This window comes from Zalophus californianus, chromosome 4 (assembly GCF_009762305.2).
Source record: "Zalophus californianus isolate mZalCal1 chromosome 4, mZalCal1.pri.v2, whole genome shotgun sequence".
Classification (NCBI taxonomy): Eukaryota; Metazoa; Chordata; class Mammalia; order Carnivora; family Otariidae; genus Zalophus; species Zalophus californianus.
Window position 1 is genome coordinate 36,149,276 of NC_045598.1, and position 22,212 is coordinate 36,171,487.

Here is a 22,212-nt window from a genome sequence, read left to right on the forward strand (position 1 = left end):
GTTCTCTTTGATAGGTAAACTTGGTCTTGGCTGGATGGTCTTGCGGATCTTCTGGGGAAGGGGCCTGTTGCAGTGATTCTTAAAAGTCTTTGCCCAAGGCAGAATCAAGCAGCCCTTGCCCAGGGCCAGGCTAAGGAGTCTGCTTGGGTTTGCCCGGTAGCTTTTGTTTCCTGAAGGCTTTCCTTACAGCTTTGGAGGATGAGAGTGAAAATGGCGGCCTCCCAATTTCCGCCCCGGAGGAGTGGAGAACTCCGGGCCCCACTTCTCAGTGCGCCCCTAGAGAAAAGCAGTCTGTCACTCCCGTCTCCCCAGTCTCTGGCCACACTCTGTGCTCACCCGGCCTGTGACCCAGCGTTTCTATCTCTGGCACTCGACCCTGTTTGGAGTCTCCAAACCCAGCAGATCCCTGTGGTGTGCTCCTGCACTGCTCCTCCTGGGGGAGGAAGGGGAGTCTCCCTGAATCTGTTGCTTGTTGGGTCCCTGCTCAAAGAGTAGTGGCCCGACTGTGCCAGGTATCATGGTTTATGGCAACTCTGAGCTGGCTTCCCTGCTCCTATACCTGGGAGCTCTGCTGCACTCAGGCACCCCTGATCTTCCTGTGACCACAAGAGTCCCGAGACCACGCTGTCCCAGCGAGGGTTCCACCTCCTGCTTAGCCACTGGAGCAGAGTCCCTCAGCGGAGCAGACTTCTAAAAGTTCCAGTTTTGTGCTCTGCTGCTCTATCACTTGCCAGTAGCGGCTTAAGGAGGCTCCCTCCCCCCAGGGTCTATCTCTGGAATATTTCCTCAGATTCACTTCTCTGTATGTCCTACCTTCCAGAAAGTGGTCGCTTTTCTGATCATAGAATTGCTGCTATTTTTTTTTTTTTTAAGATTTTATTTATTTGAGAGAGAATGAGATAGAGAGGATGAGGGGGGGAGGGCCAGAGGGAGAAGCAGACTCTCCACTGAGCAGGGAGCCTGATGCGGGACTTGATCCTGGGACTCCAGGATCATGACCTGAGCTGAAGGCAGTTGCTTAACCAACTGAGCCACCCAGGCACCCCGAATTGCTGCTATTCTTTTCTTCAATTTCCTGTTGAGTTCGTAGGTGTTCAGAATGGTTTTATAACTATCTACCTGAATTCCTGGGACCAGATGAAATTTAGGTCTCCTATTCCTTTGCCATCTTATACTCCTCCCCCTGTTTACTGCCAATTAAAAAAATACTGTTCCTTGTTTCTTCTGTTATTTTTCTTTAACTTCACTTTTATTTTTTATGCATGGGCATTTATAAATTACATTCTGGATAGCCACCACCAACCAATATTGGCACTTTCCCATGTTTGTGAACCCACCAATCACACCGAATGACCTTAGAGGGTTTTTTTTTTTTTTAATCTTAAGGAGGTTGGCATTTTTCCGTTCTTTTCCCCCCTGTGGCTTTTACTAGTTACTTGAATCTTGTTCTTCAAACAGCAGGTAACACAGATTTTAGTTGTTTCTTTTTGTTTCTCATTTTGTCTTTGTACTGTCCATATCACTTTGATGTGCAACTTGTTTGTGTTTGTTATAGCTTCCTTTGTTGAAATGTGAAAGATGTCTCATTTATCTTATTTTTTTTCAAAATAGTCTTTTTTTTAAACTTTTTAAAAAATATTTTATTTATTTATTTGACAGAGAGAGAGAGATAGTGGGAGCAGGAACACAAGCCAGGGGAGTGGGAGAGGGAGAAGCAGGCTTCCTGCGGAGCAAGGAGCCTGATGCGGGGCTTGATCCCAGGACCCTGGGATCACAACCTGAGCGGAAGGCAGATGATTAACGACTGAGCCACCCAGGCACCCCAAAATAGTTTCTCTTTTAATGCTGCCAGTTAGGTGAGTGTTTGCTTCAAAATGTCTGAAATTTTTTTTTTTTTAAAGATTTTGTTTATTTATTTGAGAGAGACAGAGATAGTGACAGAGATAGAGAGCGCACAAGCCAGGAGGAGAGGGAGAAGCAGGCTCCTTGAGCAGAGAGCCCAACATGGGGCTTGATCCCAGGACCCTGGATTGTGACCTGAGCCGAAGGGAGAAGCTTAACGGACTGAGCCACCCAGGCACCCCCACAATGTCTGAATCTTGATGATGTGTTGGACACTGCTTACTGAGTGAAGAGGAGCAGGCATTGGGATGGAGTGGGATGAACTGGATTAAAATAAAGGCAAAAAGGAGGCCCTCTCAATGTTTCATATTGTCTGCATTTTCTCCATAGTACTTCATGCTTTTTCATTGAAATATATTTAGCTCCTATCATAGACCTGTAAAGAAAGCTCTACATTTTATTTTAGCATTGGCTGTTAGAGGCATTTCTAACTTTGTGTAACAGGTAAAGGAAGGTCTGCTATTTATCATTTTTTAAAAACTAAAATAGGCTTTTCTTTACTGGATATAGGAAGAATGAATAGGAGGAGAAAAGTAAATAAACATAACTAGACATGTACTCATTGTGGAAAAAGACTTATTTTTTTATTTTATTTATTTTTTGGGGGGGGCAGAGAGAGAAGGAGGGGGGAAGGGGCAGAGGGAAAGGGAGAGAGAGAATCTCAAGCCGATTCCCTGCTGAGTGTGGAGCCTGACTTGGGGCTTGATCCCGTGACCCTGAGATAAAGACCTGAGTCAAAACTAAAGAGTTGGATGCTCAACCAACTGAGCCACCCAGGCGCCCCTTTGACATTTTTTTTTTTTTAAAGATTTTATTCATTTATTTGACAGAGAGCACAAGTAGGCAGAGCAGTAGGCAGAGGGAGAGGCTCGCTGAACAGAGAGCCTGATGTGGGGCTTGATCCCAGGACTCTCGGATCATGACCTGAGCTGAAGGCAGACATTTAACCGACTGAACCACCCAGGTGCTCCCCTTTGACATTTTATAATCAGTGTCCCACAGCCTTCATAGCATACCCAAACAGCTAAGAAGTATGTTTCTGGCTTTAGCTGTTGAGGAGAAAGTGTAAAATGCTGGCACTTTTTAACTGCAATGAATGTTGTAGAGATGTTTAATACAAAGTCCTTACACTTTCAAAAAAGACATTACAGACTTATATTTTACCTTTTTTTTCTTTGAAGGATGTGATAGCTGGACTTAGTCCCCTGCTTTTTAGGAAGCTCAGTAATCCTGACATATTTTCATCCACCGGAAAAGCTAAACTCCAACGACAACTTAGTCAGGATGACTGTAAGTTGCGGAGAGGAAGCCTGGCTAGTTCGCTGTCGGGTGAGTATCTAATTTTGTTTTTTAAGAAATGTGGGACTGTGTTGTCAATATTTAAGGGTATATCAACTGACTTAGCATCTTCATGGCTTCTTCTCTGGTGGTAGTTTTGTATAGAACACTTATGGGTAAGGCCATCTTCCTCTCTTTACTACTTCCTCATGACATCTCTGAATGGTAGCCTCCTCAACCTGCTAGATATTTTCTTTTTGACCACTATCACTGGTTATTCTTTTTGAATTTGACTTTTGCTCTCTGCTCACTTCTGTGGACTTCACATCCTTTACTTCTTTTGATTTTTTTTTTCCCATTCTCAAAATCTGTTCCAAAGCCTGCAGTGCCTCCCCACCTTCCCCATAGAAAAGTCTTTAAAAAATTCAAGGGGAAGAAGTTATACAAGGAAGTCATGGTCCAAATAGGAAACAATTAAAATGTAACATAATTTTAAGCAATCAATAGAATATTAAAAAAAGAGAATCCATTTGGCCTCAGCCAAAAATACTAGATTAGTAGAGAAGAAAATATAATCCTCCTGTACTTGCCAGTTGTAAATTTCTTTTTAGTTTGTCCTTTTCAGGGCTGTTCCCTTGGCTTTATCTTTCTACTCTCGTTGAAATTGTTATTTTGCCAAGCATGTATTTAATCACATAGAGCCATTTTTTTGTTTTCATAGTATTCTGTTCTTTTAAGGATGTATTACCTTATAAATATTGTATGAATAAATAGAATTTTGATTTTTGTATTAATTTTTTTAGAAGTTTTCTTTTGTTTCTGAATCAACTCTTTTGAGCACCTAATAACCAGAATCCATTGCCTTGTTCTGAGATGCCATATCCCTTCTATCTTGTGGGGCAGTTGGCTATTGGTTACTGGGTGGTACAATGTGAGAATGTGGTTGTGTTTGAGCCTTTATAGATTTTCAGTTAATCTGAGTTCAGCCTTACATCTTAATTTTATGTCCTCTTTGGTATCTTGGCATTTCTGAGTACTGAATTTATCTAAGATTTTGTAGGGTAGCCTACTATCTCATTTAACTGCAACCTCCTCTGTGCTTATTATACCTTGTGTCTTTCTTTGCCCAGTTCCATTGGTTATGATTCATCTGTTTTAGATTTCCCTAAATTTATTCATCTCCTCAGTTAATCCCCCCTCCCTCATTATAGGCTTTGTTTGTTTTATTCTTTATTCTCGTTTACTGTCCTGGGTGACAAAAGATAAAAGTATGTGCTCAGTTAGCCATGTTTAACTGGGAATATTTGCATATTAGCCTCTTGAATCATTGTAAGAATAATTAGAATTTTTAAGTTTTTTTTTTCTGAGTTATTTCTTTACTAAAGGGCTAGTGTCTCCATTTGTATTGTTCCTTCTGTCTCATGTTGTTTGTTTTCCTCAAATTCTTGGCAATCCGTGGTACATTTCAAGCCCAGACTAGTATATGTCCAAATGGGTTTCTTTTGCGGGTGCATAAACCTCTTTCTCCAGCAAGCCCTTATTTTGAAGGGAGATAGAGATATGATAATAGCCTTTGTGTATATGGAAAGGATAAGTCAAGGAGCTAGCTTTCCTTTAGAATATATAGATGAGGAGTAGGCAGATGATCTGGAGAACTTGACAACAGTTGCAGAAGGAAAACAGGCAGGCCGTCTCTACTCTGGCCTTATGGGAGTTTTGAGTAGAGAACTATTATTTGTAGAGGGTTTTATGGGAAGGCTTTCCAATAAACATACATTTGCAAACAGACTTGAAAGATAACTAGATTTTTAAAAAACATTGCATTTTGGGCGCCTGGGTGGCTCAGTTGGTTAAGTGATGCCTTCGGCTCAGGTCATGATCCTGGAGTCCTGGGATCGAGTCCCACATCGGGCTCCCTGCTCAGCAGGGAGTCTGCCTCTCCCTCTGACCCTCTTCCCTCTCGTGCTCTCTGTCTCTCATTCTCTCTCTCAAATAAATAAATAAATAAAATATTTAAAAAAAAAACATTGCATTTTTTCTGATTAAAAAAGTAAATATGCTAGTAATAGAAAATCTGAGTTTGAAGACATGCATTATGTTAAAGTGAAAAGTTCTTCTTAATCTTTACTTTCTTTCGTCTCCCTTCCTCCAACCATTTATATATACTCCATTATATTTAAATACACATTTAAAAATTTATGTAAATATACACAAACTTTTTTTTTTTTTTATAAAATTAGGGGGAACTGGGTGGCTCAGTTGTTGAGCGTCTGCCTTCAGCTCAGGTCATGATCCCAGGGTTCTGGGATCGAGCCCTATATCGGGCTCCCTGCTCAGCCGGGAGTTTGCTTCTCCCTCTCATGCTCCCCCTGCTTGTGTTCCCTCTCTCACTGTGTCTCTCTGTCAAATAAATAAATAAATAAATAAATCTTGAAAAAAAAAATACATAAATAAAAATTGGGATCATATGCCACACACTTCCTTTCTGCTTTCTTTACTCAACGGGAAATGTTGAACATTTTTCTCTTGACTGCATTTTGAGCTGCCTCATTATTTTTAATGGGTTCAGTATTTCATTATGTGGAGATACTATAATTTCTTTAAATTGTAACGAACATTTATTTTCAGTTTTATTCTGGTGAACATTGCTAAGGTGAGCATTATGGTCTATTTTTTTCATTATACTACATTACTACAGGTGGAATGCTGGGTCCAAACATATTAAAATTTTAGTGAGTTTTGTTAAATTGCCCTCCAAATAATTTGCATCACATTTTGTTTGCAATAAAAGGATATGTTGTACCAAAAACAAAACTAAAAATTCCTTTTGCTCACACCTTTATTACAGTGGGTATTTCCATGTTGAATAGGATTTTGCCAGGAAGAGGAAAGGTTGTCAAGTGAATTGGGTGACCAAGATAAACCCAGGTGAAAATACAGAGCATAATATTGAAGTTGAGTGAGCAAATGGGTGTGGAAAAGAGTTGAAGGAGATGAGGCCAGGAAGATAATCTGGATTTATAGAGGAGGATCTCTTTAATTTTTTAAAAAGTTTGGCTAATTTTGAATAGTAGAGAGTCATCAGAAGTTTTTTTAGGGCAGGGAATGATATCACATTTGTTTTGGTTAAATCACTAGCAGCAATGTGAGGAACATTAAGATGGAAGAGATTGAAATAGGACTTGCACCTCAATTAGAAAGTCATTGCAATTCTTGATACTCAGTCTTTTATAAGTGACTTTCTTGCAGTCTTTCATTGGGATTAAGGTAGTCAGTCAGTCAACCTGGACTGAACACATGGAGTCTGGCCAGAGCATTATAGAATCAGTGTTCATCTTCTGGAAACCTAAGAACCAAACTTGTCTAGGAGAAGCTGTCAGCTCCACTCATGTTGCATTGAGTTGGTGAGAAACTAAGTAACGTGGAAGGGACTGGAAAACTCAGCCTGCTAGGGTGGGTGCTGGCATGGTGGTATTACAGAGAATATAAAATAGTTCAGTTTCAGTATTCCATTTACAATTCTCCTCTCCACCAAGACAGTTGGAATTTTTAAAGGGCTACAGATTCTAAAATGAATATGGCAGAACTTCATTTTGTTTTGGATCACTATATTTTTATCCACTTGATATCATTGTAATATTTTCATTCATTAATTAATAAATAATTACAAGTGTATTTTCCAAACCTTGTGTTTGAAGGTAAGCAGCTGCTCCCCTTGTCCAGCAGTGTACATAGCAGTGTGGGACAGGTGACTTGGCAGTCTTCAGGAGAAGCATCAAACCTGGTTCGAATGAGGAACCAGTCCCTTGGACAATCTGCACCTTCTCTTACTGCTGGTTTGGTAAGTGTTAGTAAAGACAGTCCCTTGCTCTATGAAAAAATTCTTGATTGCCATGGACACATTTATTATTTTTCTTTTTAGGATTTGGATAGTTTAATTTTTCAAAGTAAAGTATAGAAAAAATGGAATTTAATTGAATGTATTCTGATTGCTCTCTTATGCTGTCACTGGTACTGATTATGTAGGGAGAGTCCAGAAAAAGACTTAGTATGGTTGATTGAATGAATAAATTTTCTGGGAAAGAGCTTTCTTTTTTTAAAGATTTTATTTATTTGAGAGAGCGAGACAGAGATAGCGAGAGAGAGCATGAGGGGGGAAGGAGAAGGAGAAGCAGGCTTCCTGCTCAGGGAGCCCGAGGTGGGGCTTGATCCCAGGATCCAGGGATTATGACCTGAGCCGAAGGCAGACGCTTAACGGACTGAGCCACCCAGGCGTCCCTAAGTAAAGAGCTTTCTAATAGACAGGATTCTTAACCTTGTGAAGTTATGTTGCTTCTTTGTATAGTTCTGTGATACACATATTTAGTACATGAGGATAGGATAGTGGGCAGTTTAGTGTATATTGGATGCAAGAATGAGCCTTTTCTTTGTCTAGGATTTGTATGATAGAATCTAACAAAGTTAAGCTGTGTAGTCTGGGCAAGTTGTTTTCTGCCTGTGATTGCATCTTCTACCCTTTTATCCTTAATACCTCTGCCTTTTTATTGAAGGTACCCATTGACTTCCTGCTGATCTCACATTCTTCCTAAAGGACAAGGCACACTAGTAATTTTCAGGGTACAATAACAGAAACTTGTTTCCATTAAAATATAATTTCATCTGTTCTTTGGGATTATAAATCTTTTGGGTTGGCATGTATAGATTAGAAAGCTTTGTCCGTTTGTCATTCTGGAAAGTGGGGATGGGGAAATAGTCTTCTTATAGCAGGTGGGGAGGTAATTTTTGGATCAGAAGATTTCCTTATGACCTGAAGTTTGTGACTCTTAGGCCATAGGAAGATTCAGGAACTTTCTCACTCCCTAAATTTTATTTTGAAAATTTCAAATACAGTGAATACCCACATAAATTTACTTAGATTGGTCAATTTGGTTGTAACTTACATTTTGCCACATTTGCTTTATCTGTGTATATGTATGTATTTTTTTTCCCCTGAAACATTTCAAAGCAAGTCACAGACCTTATGATACCTCACTCTTAAGTATTTTTTTGTAAGACCAAGGACAATCTCCTAAATAACCACAATATATTATCAGATCCAGGAAGTTTTACATCAGTTTAATAATAGCATCTAACAGATAAGATATTCAAATTTCCTCACTTGTTCTCAGCATGTCTATTAAAGCCTCATATCTTCTTCCTTTTAATCTCTGGAATATAAAAACATATATATAGATCTATGTACCCTATCATAGAGATTGATTAATTTAGATTTTGAAGTAATCTCTTGGGGCTCCTGGGTAACTCAGTCGGTTAAGCATCTGCCTTTGGCTCAGGTCATGATCCCGGGGTCCTGGGGTCGAGCCGTATGAGGCTCCCTGCTCAGTGGGGAGTCTGCTTCTCCCTCTGTCCCTCCCCCTCTTCATGCTCTCTCTTTCTCTCTCAAATAAATAAAACCGTAAACCAAAAAAATTGTAATCTCTACACCCATCATGGGGCTCAAACTTACAACCCCTGAGATCCGGAGTTACACTGTACTGATGGAGCCAGCGATGGACCCCCGCATAATAAAGATTTTGATCCAGTGGGACTGGGGTGGTCCTAGGGATCAGTATTTTCTTTAAAGCATTATAACTGGTTCTAACATGCACTCTTTTGAGAGTTAACTGCCACTAAAATAAAGCTGAATGTTTTATTTTAAGGTGTTGTGGTGCAGAGGGAATTCCTGGACTGAGGTTGCTGGAGTCCTAGCCTAGGCCAACCGAAGTAGAGTATTCCTGAATTACTTTTTCTTTTTAAAGGCTTATTGAGATATAATTCACGTAAGATACAATTTACCCAATTAAACTGTACTCTTCAGTGATTTTTAGTATATTCACAGATATGTGCAGCCATCATTACAGCCAATTTTAGAACATTTTAATCACTTCAGAGAGAATCCCTGTACCCTTTAGCTGTCACCTCTTTACCCTCCCATCCCCCAGCCCTATGTAACCAGTAATCTGCTTTCTGCCTCTGAACATTTGCCTATTCTGTACATTTCATATAAATTGAGTCCTACAATTTGTGACCTTTTGTGACTGGCTTCTTTCAGTTAGCATGATGTTTTTAAGGTCTATCTACATTGTAGCATGAAAGTATTTCATTCCTTTTTATCACTGAACAATACTCCATTGTATGGATATACCACATTTTGTCTGTCAGATGATGGATATTTGGGTTGTTGCTACTTTTTGACTGTGATGAATAATGCTTCTATGAACATTTGTTTAAAGATTTTCATGTGGACATATTTTCATTTTTCTGGGGTATATACTTAGGAGTAGGATTGTTGGGTTGTACGGTAACTCTGTTTTTAACATTTTGAGGAATGGCCAGATTGTTTTACAAAGTGACTGTACCATTTTACATTCCTACCAGCAGTGTGTGAGGGGTTTGATTTCTTTACATCCTCACTAATACTATTGTCTGTCTTTGATTTTAGCAATCATAGTGGGTCTGAAGTGATATCTTGTGGTTTTGATTCACATTTTCCTAATGACTGATGACATTGAGCATCTTTTAATGTGATTATTGGCTATTTGCAAACATTCTTGAAGAAATGTCTATTCATATTTTTTGCCCATTTAAAAAGTTGGTTTATTTATCTATTTTGTATATGGATTTGTAAAAGCATTATTTCTTTAGACCTCTATTTAGTTACTTCTCCCAAGGATCTGCTTTTTGTTTTCTCCTGTGCCTTTCTTTCCTGAGCTATTCACTTATCTCTAGTAACTTCAGGCTAGTTCCTCCCTTTCCATTCTCCCATCCAAGGATATTTTATGTGGCACATTTTTTTTTTAAGATTTTATTTATTTATTTGACAGAGAAAGCGAGAGAGAACACAAGCAAGGGAGTGGGAGAGGGAGAAGCAGGCTTCCCGCTGAGCAGGGAGCCCGACGTGGGACTCGATCCCAGGACCCTGGGATCATGACCTGAGCCGAAGGCAGATGCTTAACGACTGAGCCACCCAGGCAGCCCTTATGTGGCACATTTGCAGTTAGTATTGAATATCTTTTCCTGCTTTGAGTTACCCCACACTGGAATATACCTGGGTGCTGTCATCCCAGCTTCTGGCTGTGACATTTCTGAAGAATCTCTCCTACCATGTATTCTCATTCTTAATAGACTTATTGCTACATAGACCCAGCCTCCAAGGAATTTTTGGGTCAACAGGAGTCATATATAACAAATAATTTTAACATTTCAACATTGAATGAACTGTCGATTATGACTTGAAACATAACTAAAAGGGGACAAGAATAATTATTCTTGGGTATAATTATTGGGGAGATAAGTTTGCTGGAGGTTAGACTTGACCAGAGTCTGGAGAATGGATAGCCAAAAGCTTAATGTAGCAAATATTTTCTTTTTCTTTTTAAAGAATTTATTTATTTGAGAGCGTGTATACATGAGCGGTGGTGGGTGGGAAGCAGAGGGAGAGGGAGAGAGAATCTGAAGCCGACTCCATGATGAGGTGGAGCCCGACATGGGGCTCCATCTCACTACCGAGAGATTGTCATCTGAGCTGAAAGCAGGAGTCAGTTGCTTAACTGACTGAACCACCCAGGCACCCCTATTTATTTATTTTTTAAAGCAGGGAGGGGCAGAGTGAGAGGGAGAGAGAGTCCTAAGAAGCCCCATGGTGCTGAGCACAGAGCCCCACACAGGGCTTGATCTCATAACCCTGAGATCATGACCTGAGCCCAAACCAAGAGTTGACATTTAACCAACTGTGCTACGCTGGTACCCTGCAAATATTTTCATTTTGAGGCCATCTAGGTGATAGTGTTTATTAAAGATTTTTAGACTTCTCCCTCATTTCCTAGTACCAGTTGAGAGATTTCTCTGAAGACCCATTTCCCCCATATATGTAGAAACCATGACTCCTGATTAGTGGCTTCCAGGGCATATATATATATAGAGAGAGAGAGAGAGAGAGAGAGAGAGTCATATTATTATATTGTATGCTCCCAGATGGGAAAAAACTTAGATGACATCTTGTCCAAGATTAATTTTGTCTTTAAAAAATTTATACACAGTTGAAAATTTAGTGTTAAAAGTGGCATGGGAGAAACACCTCTGGATTAGAACTTGGAAGAGCAAGATGTGTCTGATACTTAGCTGTCTGAATTTGAGTAAAGACTAAACTTATTTGAGCCTTTTTTCCACATCTTTAAAATAAACTTATTTTCTGCTTTGCTTTCTCATGAATATGTTAAGTAATATCTAAAACTTTGATCTTTGTCTTCTGTATTTCTGACATGAATCCATTGAACTATATCATCATGTCTAAGACTCCATTTTTTTATCTTTTAAATTTTTAAAAAGATTTTTTTTTAAAGATTATCTGTTGGAGGGAGAGAGAGAGAGCGCGTGCGAGCACACAAGCAGAAGGAGGGGCAGAGTGAGAGGGAGAAGCAGGCTTCCAGCTGAGCAGGGAGCCTGACTTGGGGCTCGATTCCAGGATCTTCCAGGATCCCGGGATCATGACCTGAGCTGAAGGCAGATGCTTAACTGACTGAGCCACCCAGGCGCCTCAAGACTCCCATCTGCTTATTCGGCCTTTCTATTCCCCTAAACCAGTTCTTCCTTGGTTGTTCCCTGTCTTGTAAGTAGAGTTATTACCCACCAAAAGCTGAAAGCTAGAGACCTGGAACTCCTTCTTGACTCCTCCTCTACCCTTCCTCCCTTCCCCAGCCAGTCATCCAGAGAGCCTTAGCTCCCAACATCTCCAGGTGGTCTACATTTTTATCACCACAGTTGTGGCCCATTCTAAGCCATATTTACAGTCTTTTTGCTTAGATAATTGTAGTGTCCTCGTTATGTGAACACCGTATTCAGTCTTCTTCCTTTCCAGTCCACTCTTCACTCTAAAGTCTTATTTCAGAAACAAATCTGATCATGTCTATTCTTTCTTCTAGTTTTTTTTTTAATTGAAGTGTAGTTGACACTCAATGTTACATTAGTTTAGGTGTATAACATAGCGATTCAACAAGTCTGTATGGTATGCTGTGTTCACCATAGGTGTAGCTACCACCTGTTACCACACAATGCTACTATAGTACCTTTAACTGCATGACCTATGCTGTACCTTCTTTTAGCTTTGTCTTCCAGCTTTTTCATTTGTTTAATATTTATGCAGCACCAGTGTTTAGCTATTCACTTGATTAAAATCTTTTGATAGCTTCCTATAATGGTTATTATAATGTACAATAATTAATTATTGAGTGAATGAGTTTTCATTGAGATTAGCAAATGGGTAATGAGGAACTAGAGACAGAGATCAAAGATGGAAGGATTAGGCTTGGATACTTTTTCTTTGAAATCAGAATGTTGGGTTCAAGTAATTTATACCTCATTATAAAGGTTGGCCTAACCAGTGAATTGTACTGAATACTGTCATTTTAGTAGGAGAATTGTAAATCCCAAGAATCTTTTAATTGGTAGGGTTTGACTGGTTCTCCAAATGTGCTTTTGGGATTCTTTTTTTACTTTGTTGGCAGACATTGCCTTTACAGGAATGATGCTAAATTTGAAGATCTAATTAGCTTTATTAAATGATTTATGAATCAGGCAGCATCCCATCTAGCAAGTAGAAGGGAGCTCCAAGGAGTTAAGCAAGAAAAAGGTTTTTAAAGGCAGGAAGAGGGCATACAAAGAAAGAAGAAAGGAATTTATTAGTAGGGGATGCATTATGTAGGCAAGGTTGCCCTCTTAAGGGGAACAGGAGTCTATTAGTAAATTTCCTAGTATTGACCAGGAAAGTCCATGTAGATGGGTTAAAGGTTATATTCCTGGGGGTTGAAACTGCAGTTAGGTTAGGTATTAAGTCTTGGTTTACTGACTTGACACCTTAACCTAAGTGATGCCATTTTGGGCCTGTGGTTTTCTTTTTAACAATAGAAATGATCATTTGCAAAGAATGACTCTGTCCATCATCATGTTTCTAATCTACATGTAGCATTATATGTGGTGCATAGTAAGCAACGTATAATTTCTTATTAAATGAGTAAAGAACTTTTTGGAATATATTTGCTAATATTAGAGCTCGTTGGATTAATACTTGTTTGAAGTATAATGTCTGCAAAAGAAGGTTGATTTTTTTTTAAAGATTTTATTATTCATGAGAGACAGACAGAGAGAGAGAGAGAGAGAAGCAGAGGGAGAAGCAGGCTCCCAAGGAGCAGGGAGCCTGATGTGGGACTCGATCCCAGGACCCTGGGATCATGACCTGAGCTGAAGGCAGACGCTTAACCATCTGAGCCACCCAGGTGCCCAAGAAGATTGATTTTTAATGTGTCAGTACCAGCCTCAAATGATGTCACACAGATCTCTATTCTTGTCCTTGTCTTAATAATCATTTTCGTCTTCTTTAATATAAACACATAGAAGGAACGCTTTTCACATATGCTGATGACACATTTTCCATGTTGAATAGATTCAGTCAGAATCTCACAAACAGAAATGATGGCTCAAGAAGAACCAGCAAATGAGATTTAACAGAGAGAAAAGTAAGCTTTAAAAGAACCAAAGCTCAACACCAGATTGAACTTTGGAGTTAAGTCAAGTTCAAAGACATTTTATCACCCTAAGAGAATACCCTCTATCCATTAAGCAGTCACTCTCCATTCCACCTTCATCCCAGCCCTGGCATCTACCAATCTACATTCTGTCTCTATGGATTACCTAATCTGGATATTTCATATAAATGGAATCATATAATATGTGATCTTCTGTTTCATTTAGCTTTTTCAATTTCATAATGTTTTTGAGGTTTGTTTACCTTGTAGTTGAACTCCTGGTTTAAATTCTTTTGGGTATATTACTAGGAATGGAATTGCTGAATCATGGTAATTCTGTGTTTAACTTTTTGAGGAACCACTAACCTGTTTTCCACAGTGGCTGCATTGTTTTGCATTCCCACCAACAATGTATGAGAGTTCTAATTTCTCTACATCTTCACTAATACTTGTTATTTTCTTTTTTTAATTGTAGTCATTCTAGTGGGTGTTTAGTGGCTTTGATTATTTAAGGCTTTTATTATTGTATTTTAAAAATTCTTATTTTTTTAAGATTTATTTATTTGAACGTGAGAGAGAGTGTGAATGGCAGGGAGGAACAGAGGGAGAGAATCTCAAGCGGACTTGGTGCTGAGCATGGAGCCCATTGCAGGGGCTCGGCTGGTTAGGTGTCTGCCTTTGGCTTGGGTCATGATCTCAGGGTCCTGGGATCCAGTCCCACATTGGGCTCTCTGATCAGCTCTCTCGGCTTCTCCGTTTCCCTCTGTGTTCTCCCTCTCTTTCCCTCTCTCAAATAAAGATTTTATTTATTTATTTGAGAGAGAGAGAGAGAGAGAGAGAGAGCATTAGAGGGGGGAGGGTCAGAGGGAGAAGCAGACTCCCTGCTGAGCAGGGAGCCCAATGTGGGACTGGATCCTGGGATTCCAGGATCATGACCTGAGCCGAAGGCAGTTGCTTAACCAACTGAGCCACCCAGGCGCCCCTAAATAAATAAAATCTTAAAAAGAAAGTCAGATGTCCAACTGACTGACCCACCTAGGCACCCCTGTTACTGTATTTTTGAGGTGGGCATATATGGGGTACACTTTCAAAGGAATTAAAAATCCATAATACTACTTAGAACCTTTTCATATCATTCTTTTTTAAAAAAGCATTTGAAATATGGTTAAACTTTATTATGTATTTTTAGATCTTTATGATTAAAAAAATTTTTTTTATGTAAATTCAATTTAGTTAACATATAGTGTATTAGTTTCAGGGGTAGAATTTAGTGATTCTTCAGTTGCATATAACACCCAGTGCTCATTACATCAAGTCCCCTTCTTAATGCCCATCCCACTTACCCTATCACCCCCATGCTACAACCTCCCCTCCAGCAAGGGGCTGGGGTAGAGCCCCTGTTTTCATGTTATTTTATTTTTCATGTTGTGTTATTTTTCCTTCCTTTCTCCTATGCTCATCTGTCTTGTTTCTTAAATTGCACATGTGAGTGAAATCGTATGGTATTTGTCTTTCTCTGACTTACTTTGCTTAGGATAACACCCTCTAATTCCATCCATGTTGTTGCAAATGGCAAGATTTCATTGTTTTTGATGGCTGAGTAATATTCTATTTTGTGTGTGTGTGTGTGTGTGTGTGTGTGTGTGTGTGTGTGTACATACATAAATACATACATATATATACCACATTGTCTATCCATTCATCTATTGATGGACATGACTATTCTTTAATTATCACATAATGACTTCAAAGAGCAATACCCACAGATTTTTGTTTTACCCACTTCTGTGTTATAAAGAGATTCTAAACTCAGCAACTTCACCTTTCAGTCTACCTTTCTGTAGCTTTGCATTTTCTACTGTGAGAGTTGGAGATCTCTGTATCTATATCATAATTAGTTGTATTGAGGTATAATTTACATAGGATAAAATTCACCTATTTTAAGTGTACAATTTGATGAGTTTTCCCACATGTATATAGTTGTGTCACTACCACCAAACATGATATGGTATAGAAAATCAGGGTTTTGAAATTTCTATCACCCCAAAATATTCCCTGTCTCTTGTTTGCAGTCTGTTCTCTCCCCTAGCCCTTGGCAACCACTGATCTGTTTTCTGTCACTGTGATTTTTGCCTTTTCCAGAATCTCATATAAATGGAAGTATGTAGTATGTAATCTTTTCTGTCTTGACTTGTTTTACTTAGCATAATGGTTTTGAGATTCATTCACATTGTTTTCAGTATCAGCAGTTTTTTTTTTTTATTGCTGAAAGTACTCCTTTGGCATGGGTATCATCAGACTTTGTCCATTCATCAGTTGATCATTTGGATTGTTTCTGGTTTTTGCCTGTTACTGAGAAAGCTCATATGAAAGTTTGTGTAGAGGTATTTGTGTGGGCTTATGCTTTCGTTTCTGCTTGATAAATACCTAGGAAAGAGATTGCTGGGATATAGAGTAAGTGTATGTTAATCTTTTTTTTTTTTTTTAGATTTTATTTATTTGACAGAGAGAGACACAGCGAGAGAGGGAACACAAGCAGGGGGAGTGGGAGGGGGAGAAGCAGGCTTCCCATGGAGCAGGGAGCCCAACACGGGGCTCGATCCCAGGACCCTGGGATCATGACACAAGCCAAAGGCAGACACTTAACGACTGAGCCACTCAGGCATCCCAAGTGTATGTTAATCTTTATAAGAAACTGCCAAACTGTTTTTCAAAGTGGCATTTCCACTAACATTTGCTTCTAATTTGCATCTCTGATGACTAATGAGGTTGAATTACTTTTTATGTGTTTATTTGCCATTCATATATCTTCTGTGATGAGGTATCTGTTCAAATCTTTTGTCGGTCTTATTTAAGGGAGGAACTGTGGCTCACGTTTTCATTTTCTTATCTGTGTTTTATACAAAAATCTATATATGAAAAAAAGCAAAAATCAATTGTATTTCTCTATATCAGCAATGAACAATTAGAAATTGAAATTTAATCATTACTATTTACAATAGCTTAAAAATATGTAATAACTAAATATAAACTTAACACATTTGTAAGATCAGTACATTTTAACTATAAAACATTACTGAGAGAAATTAAAGAAGACCTAAATGGAGTGATACAATATGTTAATGAATTGGAAGACTCGAGATCAAGATGTAAATTCCTTCTACTGATGTATAGATTCAATACAATCCTATTAAAAACCCAGTCTTTTTCAGAAAGTGACAAGATGATTTCGAATTTATATTGAAATGCAAAGGGCCTAGAATAACCAAAATACTGAAAAAGAAGACCAAACTTAGAGGAATCACTTCACCGAATTTTATGACTTTCTGTAAAGGTACAGTAAGCAAGACAGTGTGATATTGGTATAAAGATAGACATGTAGTTCACTGGAACAGAATAGAAAGTCCAGAAAGTCCGGGAAAAGCCAATGTAATTAAATAGGGAAAAGAGTCTTTTCAACAAATGTTGCTGGAACAATTTACATGGGGAAAAAAAAAGAACTTTGACCTTTACCTCATGCTATATACAAAAATTAACTTGAAATGGATAAGATAATAAAACATGTAAAGGAAAACACAGGAGAAAGTCTTTGTGATTTTGGGTGAGGTAAATGTTTCTTAGAGTACAAAAAGCAGCACAAGTCATAAGAGGGAAAAAATCTGACTATCACAAAGAAACATTTTTGCTGTTGAGTATTAATTTTTTTTTTTTAAAGATTTTATTTATTTATTTGACAGAGACAGAGACAGCGAGAGCAGGAACACAAGCAGGGGGAGTGGGAGAGGGAGAAGCAGGCCTCCCGCAGAGCAGGGAGCCCAATGCGGGACTTGATCCCAGGACCCTGAGACCATGACCTGAGCCGAAGGCAGACGCTTAACGACTGAGCCACCCAGGTGCCCGAGCATTAATTTTTAATGGGACAGAGACAAAATGAAGTGCATCTACAATGAGGCACATTTATAACAGTTAACATTGTTAAACTATTGAAGAGGTAATAGGTTTTGTTGTTTGGATTTAAAAATATGTATCACTACCTCCTTTGGAGATAAAAATTCAGAAGTCATGATAAGTGATACTTGCAAATAACTCCTATGGGTTTACCCATTAATTTCTACTTTCCTAATTCCTACTCAAGAAAATATATTTGAATGAAATGATTGTGAATGCCTTCTACTTTACAAAGGAAGTAAATACTAGCTAAAGCTGTAGGCCTATATTCCATGTTCTTGTCCTGCCACTTTAGTAATCATATAAAGTCACTGAACTTTAATCTTCTGTGTTCTCATCTTTAAAATCAAGATAATTATGGGGCTTTCTCATAGAGTTATTAGGATAAAATGAGACAATCCATGTAAAATAACATAGTACCGGATTTGTCATAAGTATGAACTAAATGTTACTCTTTATTTGTATGCCTTTAGGTACCTTAAATAGTAATAGAAGCAGTTATTTATAATATAGGTTATACTCATGGAAAACTGCTGGATTAGATAGAAGAGAATCAAGAAATAAGAATGAATTCATTTACAACTTTGAGGGTTAGATAGTGGTACCTTTAATTGAAATTGGGTATATAGGAAAAAAAACAAGTTGGGAGAGGAAATTAATGAGTTTGATTCTTAGCATACTGAGGACAGGTCATATGGTATAGATATCCTTGTATGTACGTATGTGTTTTAAAGATTTTATTCATGAGAGAGAGATAGCACAAGTGGGGAGGAGAGGAAGAAGCCGGCTCCCTATCCAGCAGGGAGCTTGATTCAGGCCAGATCCCAGGACTCTGGGATCATGACCTGAGCCAAAGGCAGATGCTTAACCAACTGAGCCACCCAGGCACCCCTAGATATCCTCTTAAAAATAATTTATTGAGATGAAATTCACATAACATAAAATTAGCCATTTTAAGGTGAACAGTTAGTGAACATTTAGTACATTCACAGTGTTGTGCAACCACCACCTCTATCCATTTATAAAACATTTCCGTCACTCCTAAGTAAAACCCCTTATCCATTAGCCCTTCTCCCCCTTTCCACTTCCACTCAGCCTCTGGCATCCATCAATATGCATTCTGTCTCTATCGCTTTATCTATTCTGGATATTTCCTATAAATGGAATCATACCCTATATAACCTTTGTGTCTGACTTCTTTGGCTTAACATAATGTTTGGATGGTCTACCTACATTCTAGCATGTATCAGTACTTCATTCTTTTTGTGACTGAATAATTTCCCATTGTATGTATATAACACAGTTTTTTTTCATAGATTTTTATTTATTTATTTGAGACAGAGAATGAGAGAGAGCATGAGAGGGGGAAGCAGACTCCCTGCTGAGCAGGGAGTCCAATGTGGGACTCGATCCTGGGACTCCAGGATCATGACCCGAGCCGAAGGCAGTCGCTCAACCAACTGAGTCACCCAGGTGCCCCTATAACACAGTTTGTTTATCCATTCATCTGTTGATGGACATTTGGAATATTTCTGCCTTTTGGCTGTTGTGAATATTGCTGCTGTGAAAATGTGTGTATGTATACATGTTTGAGTACCTGTTCTCAATTCTTTGGGGGTATATATCTAGGGGTGGAATTGAGGGGTCATATGATAATTCTATCTTTAACTTTTTAAGAAATTGCCAAACTGTTTTCCACAGTTGCTACGCCATTTTACATCCTCACCAGCAATGTACAAGGGTTCAATTTCTCTACACACTTGCCAATACTTATTTTCTATTTAAAAAAATTGTTATCTTTTATTATACTATCCTGGTGGATGTGAAGTGGTATCTCATTTGATTTGCATGACTGATGCAAATCAAATGACTGATGACTAATGATGTTGAGCATTTTTTTATGTGCTTTTTTAGCCATTTATATATATTTTTAGGAGAAATGTCTATTCAAGTACTTTGCCCATTAAAAATTTTGTTGTTTTGTTGTTGAATTGTAAGAGTTCTTTATATAGTCTGGATACTAGATCCTTATCAGATGTATGATTTGCAGATATTTTCTCCATTTCTGTGTTTTTCTTTTCCCTTTCTTAATAGTGTCTTTTGATGTATGAAATTTAAAAATTTTGATGAAATCTAATTTATTTTTTTCTTTTTTTGCTTGTGCTTTTGGTCTCCCATCTTAATACATTGCCAGATCCTAGGTCATGAAAATATACCCCTGTGCTTTCTCCTAAGAGTTTTATGGTTTTAGCTTTATATTTACTTCACAGATCCATTTTGAGTTAATTTTTGTATGTAGTGTAAAATAGGGGGGTGCAGTTTCATTCTTTTGAATGTGGATATCCACTTGTTAGATACATTTTAAGAGTTAGAAATAAATACCTAGAGTGAAGGAGATCAGTTTTAGAGCTATAGATAAGGATTTGGAAGCTGTGGATTAAATCATGCAAGAAAGTACAGAGAATGAAAAGGAATGTAGGAGAGCATGAAAAATTAATATCTGAAAGGGCAAGATGGTGAAGTATTCAACTTAGTAAGATTTATAGGAGTTTAGACCATTCACTGTCAATTTGAGAATTGCTGTCTTTTCCACTCGTTTCTTTTTTTTCGTAAGAGGAACATGTTTCTAATGCCACCTAGTGTCTTTTCAAAGTATGAGGGTAATGTTTCGTAAGAGATTTTATATTAAAAGTTGAGAGATTTTCTTTTTTTTTTTTTAAAGATTTTATTTATTTATTTGAGAGAGAGAGAATGGGAGATAGAGAGCATGAGAGGGAAGAGGGTCAGAGGGAGAAGCAGACTCCCTGCTGAGCAGGGAGCCCGATGTGGGACTCGATCCCGGGACTCCAGGATCATGACCTGAGCCGAAGGCAGTCGCCCAACCAACTGAGCCACCCAGGCGCCCAAAAGTTGAGAGATTTTCATGAGATTGAATAGGATATTAGCAGCTTGGTTGCTTGTTCTCATGAACATCCTTAAGAGAGAAGCAAAAGAACAGACCAGTTATTTTTGCCTGAACAAGTTCAGAGCTGAATTTTAACTTAGATTTGTTAAACACTTTAATCATATCTTCGATAATTTGTAAATTTGTAAAGAATTTAAGGTATGTAACCTTAAAAAATAGTGGGTTTCATATTTTTAAAAGACATTTAAAATTAAAAATTGTTTTAACTTAAACTGGTGGTTGGAACTATTAAACGACATCTTACTGAATTTGTTGAGGGTTAGAATACATGACACAATGTTTATGCAAGTGTTTCAAAAAATATCACATATATAAAAAAAATGGTATTGTTAGGGGTGCCTGGGTGGCTCAGTCGGTTAAGCGACTGCCTTTGGCTCAAGTCATGATCCCAGGATCCTGGGATCAAGCCCCGCATCGGGCTCCCTGCTCAGCAGAAAGTCTGCTTCTCTCTTTCCCTCTGCCTGCCCCTCTGCCTACCTGTGCTCTCTTCCTCTCTGTCAAATAAATAAATAAAAAATATCTTTAAAAAAAATGGTATTGTTAAACTACCAGTTAAAAGTTATAGCTATAGGTTTTGTTCTGTTTTTGTTTTAAATCTTGTACAGAAAGTCTTTTAATTGTATTATTAATGTCATGTACTGCTATGCATAGGTGTATTTAAGAATGCTGAGGAAAGATTGAGAAGTACAGAGATTGGTACATTATTATTTTTTTTAAGATTTTATTTGTTCATTTGACAGAGAGAGACACAGCGAGAGGGAAGTGGAGGAGGGAGAAGCAGGCTCCCCACCGAACAGGGAGCCCAATGCGGGGCTCGATTCCAGGACCCTGGGATCATGAACTGTGCCAAAGGCAGACGCTTAACGACTGAGCCACCCAGGCGCCCCGTTTTTATTTTGTTTTAAAAACTTTATTTTATTTTAAAGATTATATTTTATTTGACAGAGAGAGACACAGTAACAGAAGGAACACAAGCAGGGGGAGTGGGAGAGGGAGAAGCGGGCTTCCCGCGGAGCAGGGAGCCTGATGCGGGGCTTGATCCCAGGACCCTGGGATCATGACCTGAGCCGAAGGCAGACGTTTAATGACTGAGCCACCCAGGCGCCCGAAGATACTTAATTTTAGAATAAATGAATGAAAGGAGGGTTACTTTTAAAAGAGAATGATTTCCTGTGAGGTTTGAGTAAGGAATCTTAACTGTAAACCTATGCAAATTCTAAAATAGGGGATATCAGAAAATCAGTTGTCTTTTTACCCTGAGGAGCGTATTTTTCCTTTATGAAAAGCCTGCCTATTTTGAAGGAATTTTACTTGACTGACTGAGTTTCCATTTAAGCAGCAAATAAAGAAGTGCTTCAGGGGTGTCTCCTCCTCCTCTACAAATAAAAAGAAGAATCCTTTGTTGAACCAATCCGAACCATAGAGGCTCCAGGTTCTGTGCTTTGTGCTGTGTGCAGTGTCACATGCAGAGGATGTGGTAGGTCTAGTGAGAAAATCTCATCTGAGACTGCCTTTAGGGCTTAGGTTTTATAAAAAGTGACTTTTCTCATTGTGCTTACT

General features: G+C 38.5%; 1 protein-coding gene across 1 annotated transcript in view; it reads left to right on the plus strand.

Moving 5' to 3' along the window:
• Window positions 1-22,212, plus strand: part of MAST2 (microtubule associated serine/threonine kinase 2) — a 223,286-nt gene that overhangs the window by 33,578 nt on the left and 167,496 nt on the right. Inside the window, 2 exon segments of the mRNA XM_027616549.2 lie at window positions 3,084-3,231; window positions 6,879-7,021. Of these exon segments, the coding sequence (XP_027472350.2) occupies window positions 3,084-3,231; window positions 6,879-7,021 (291 nt within the window).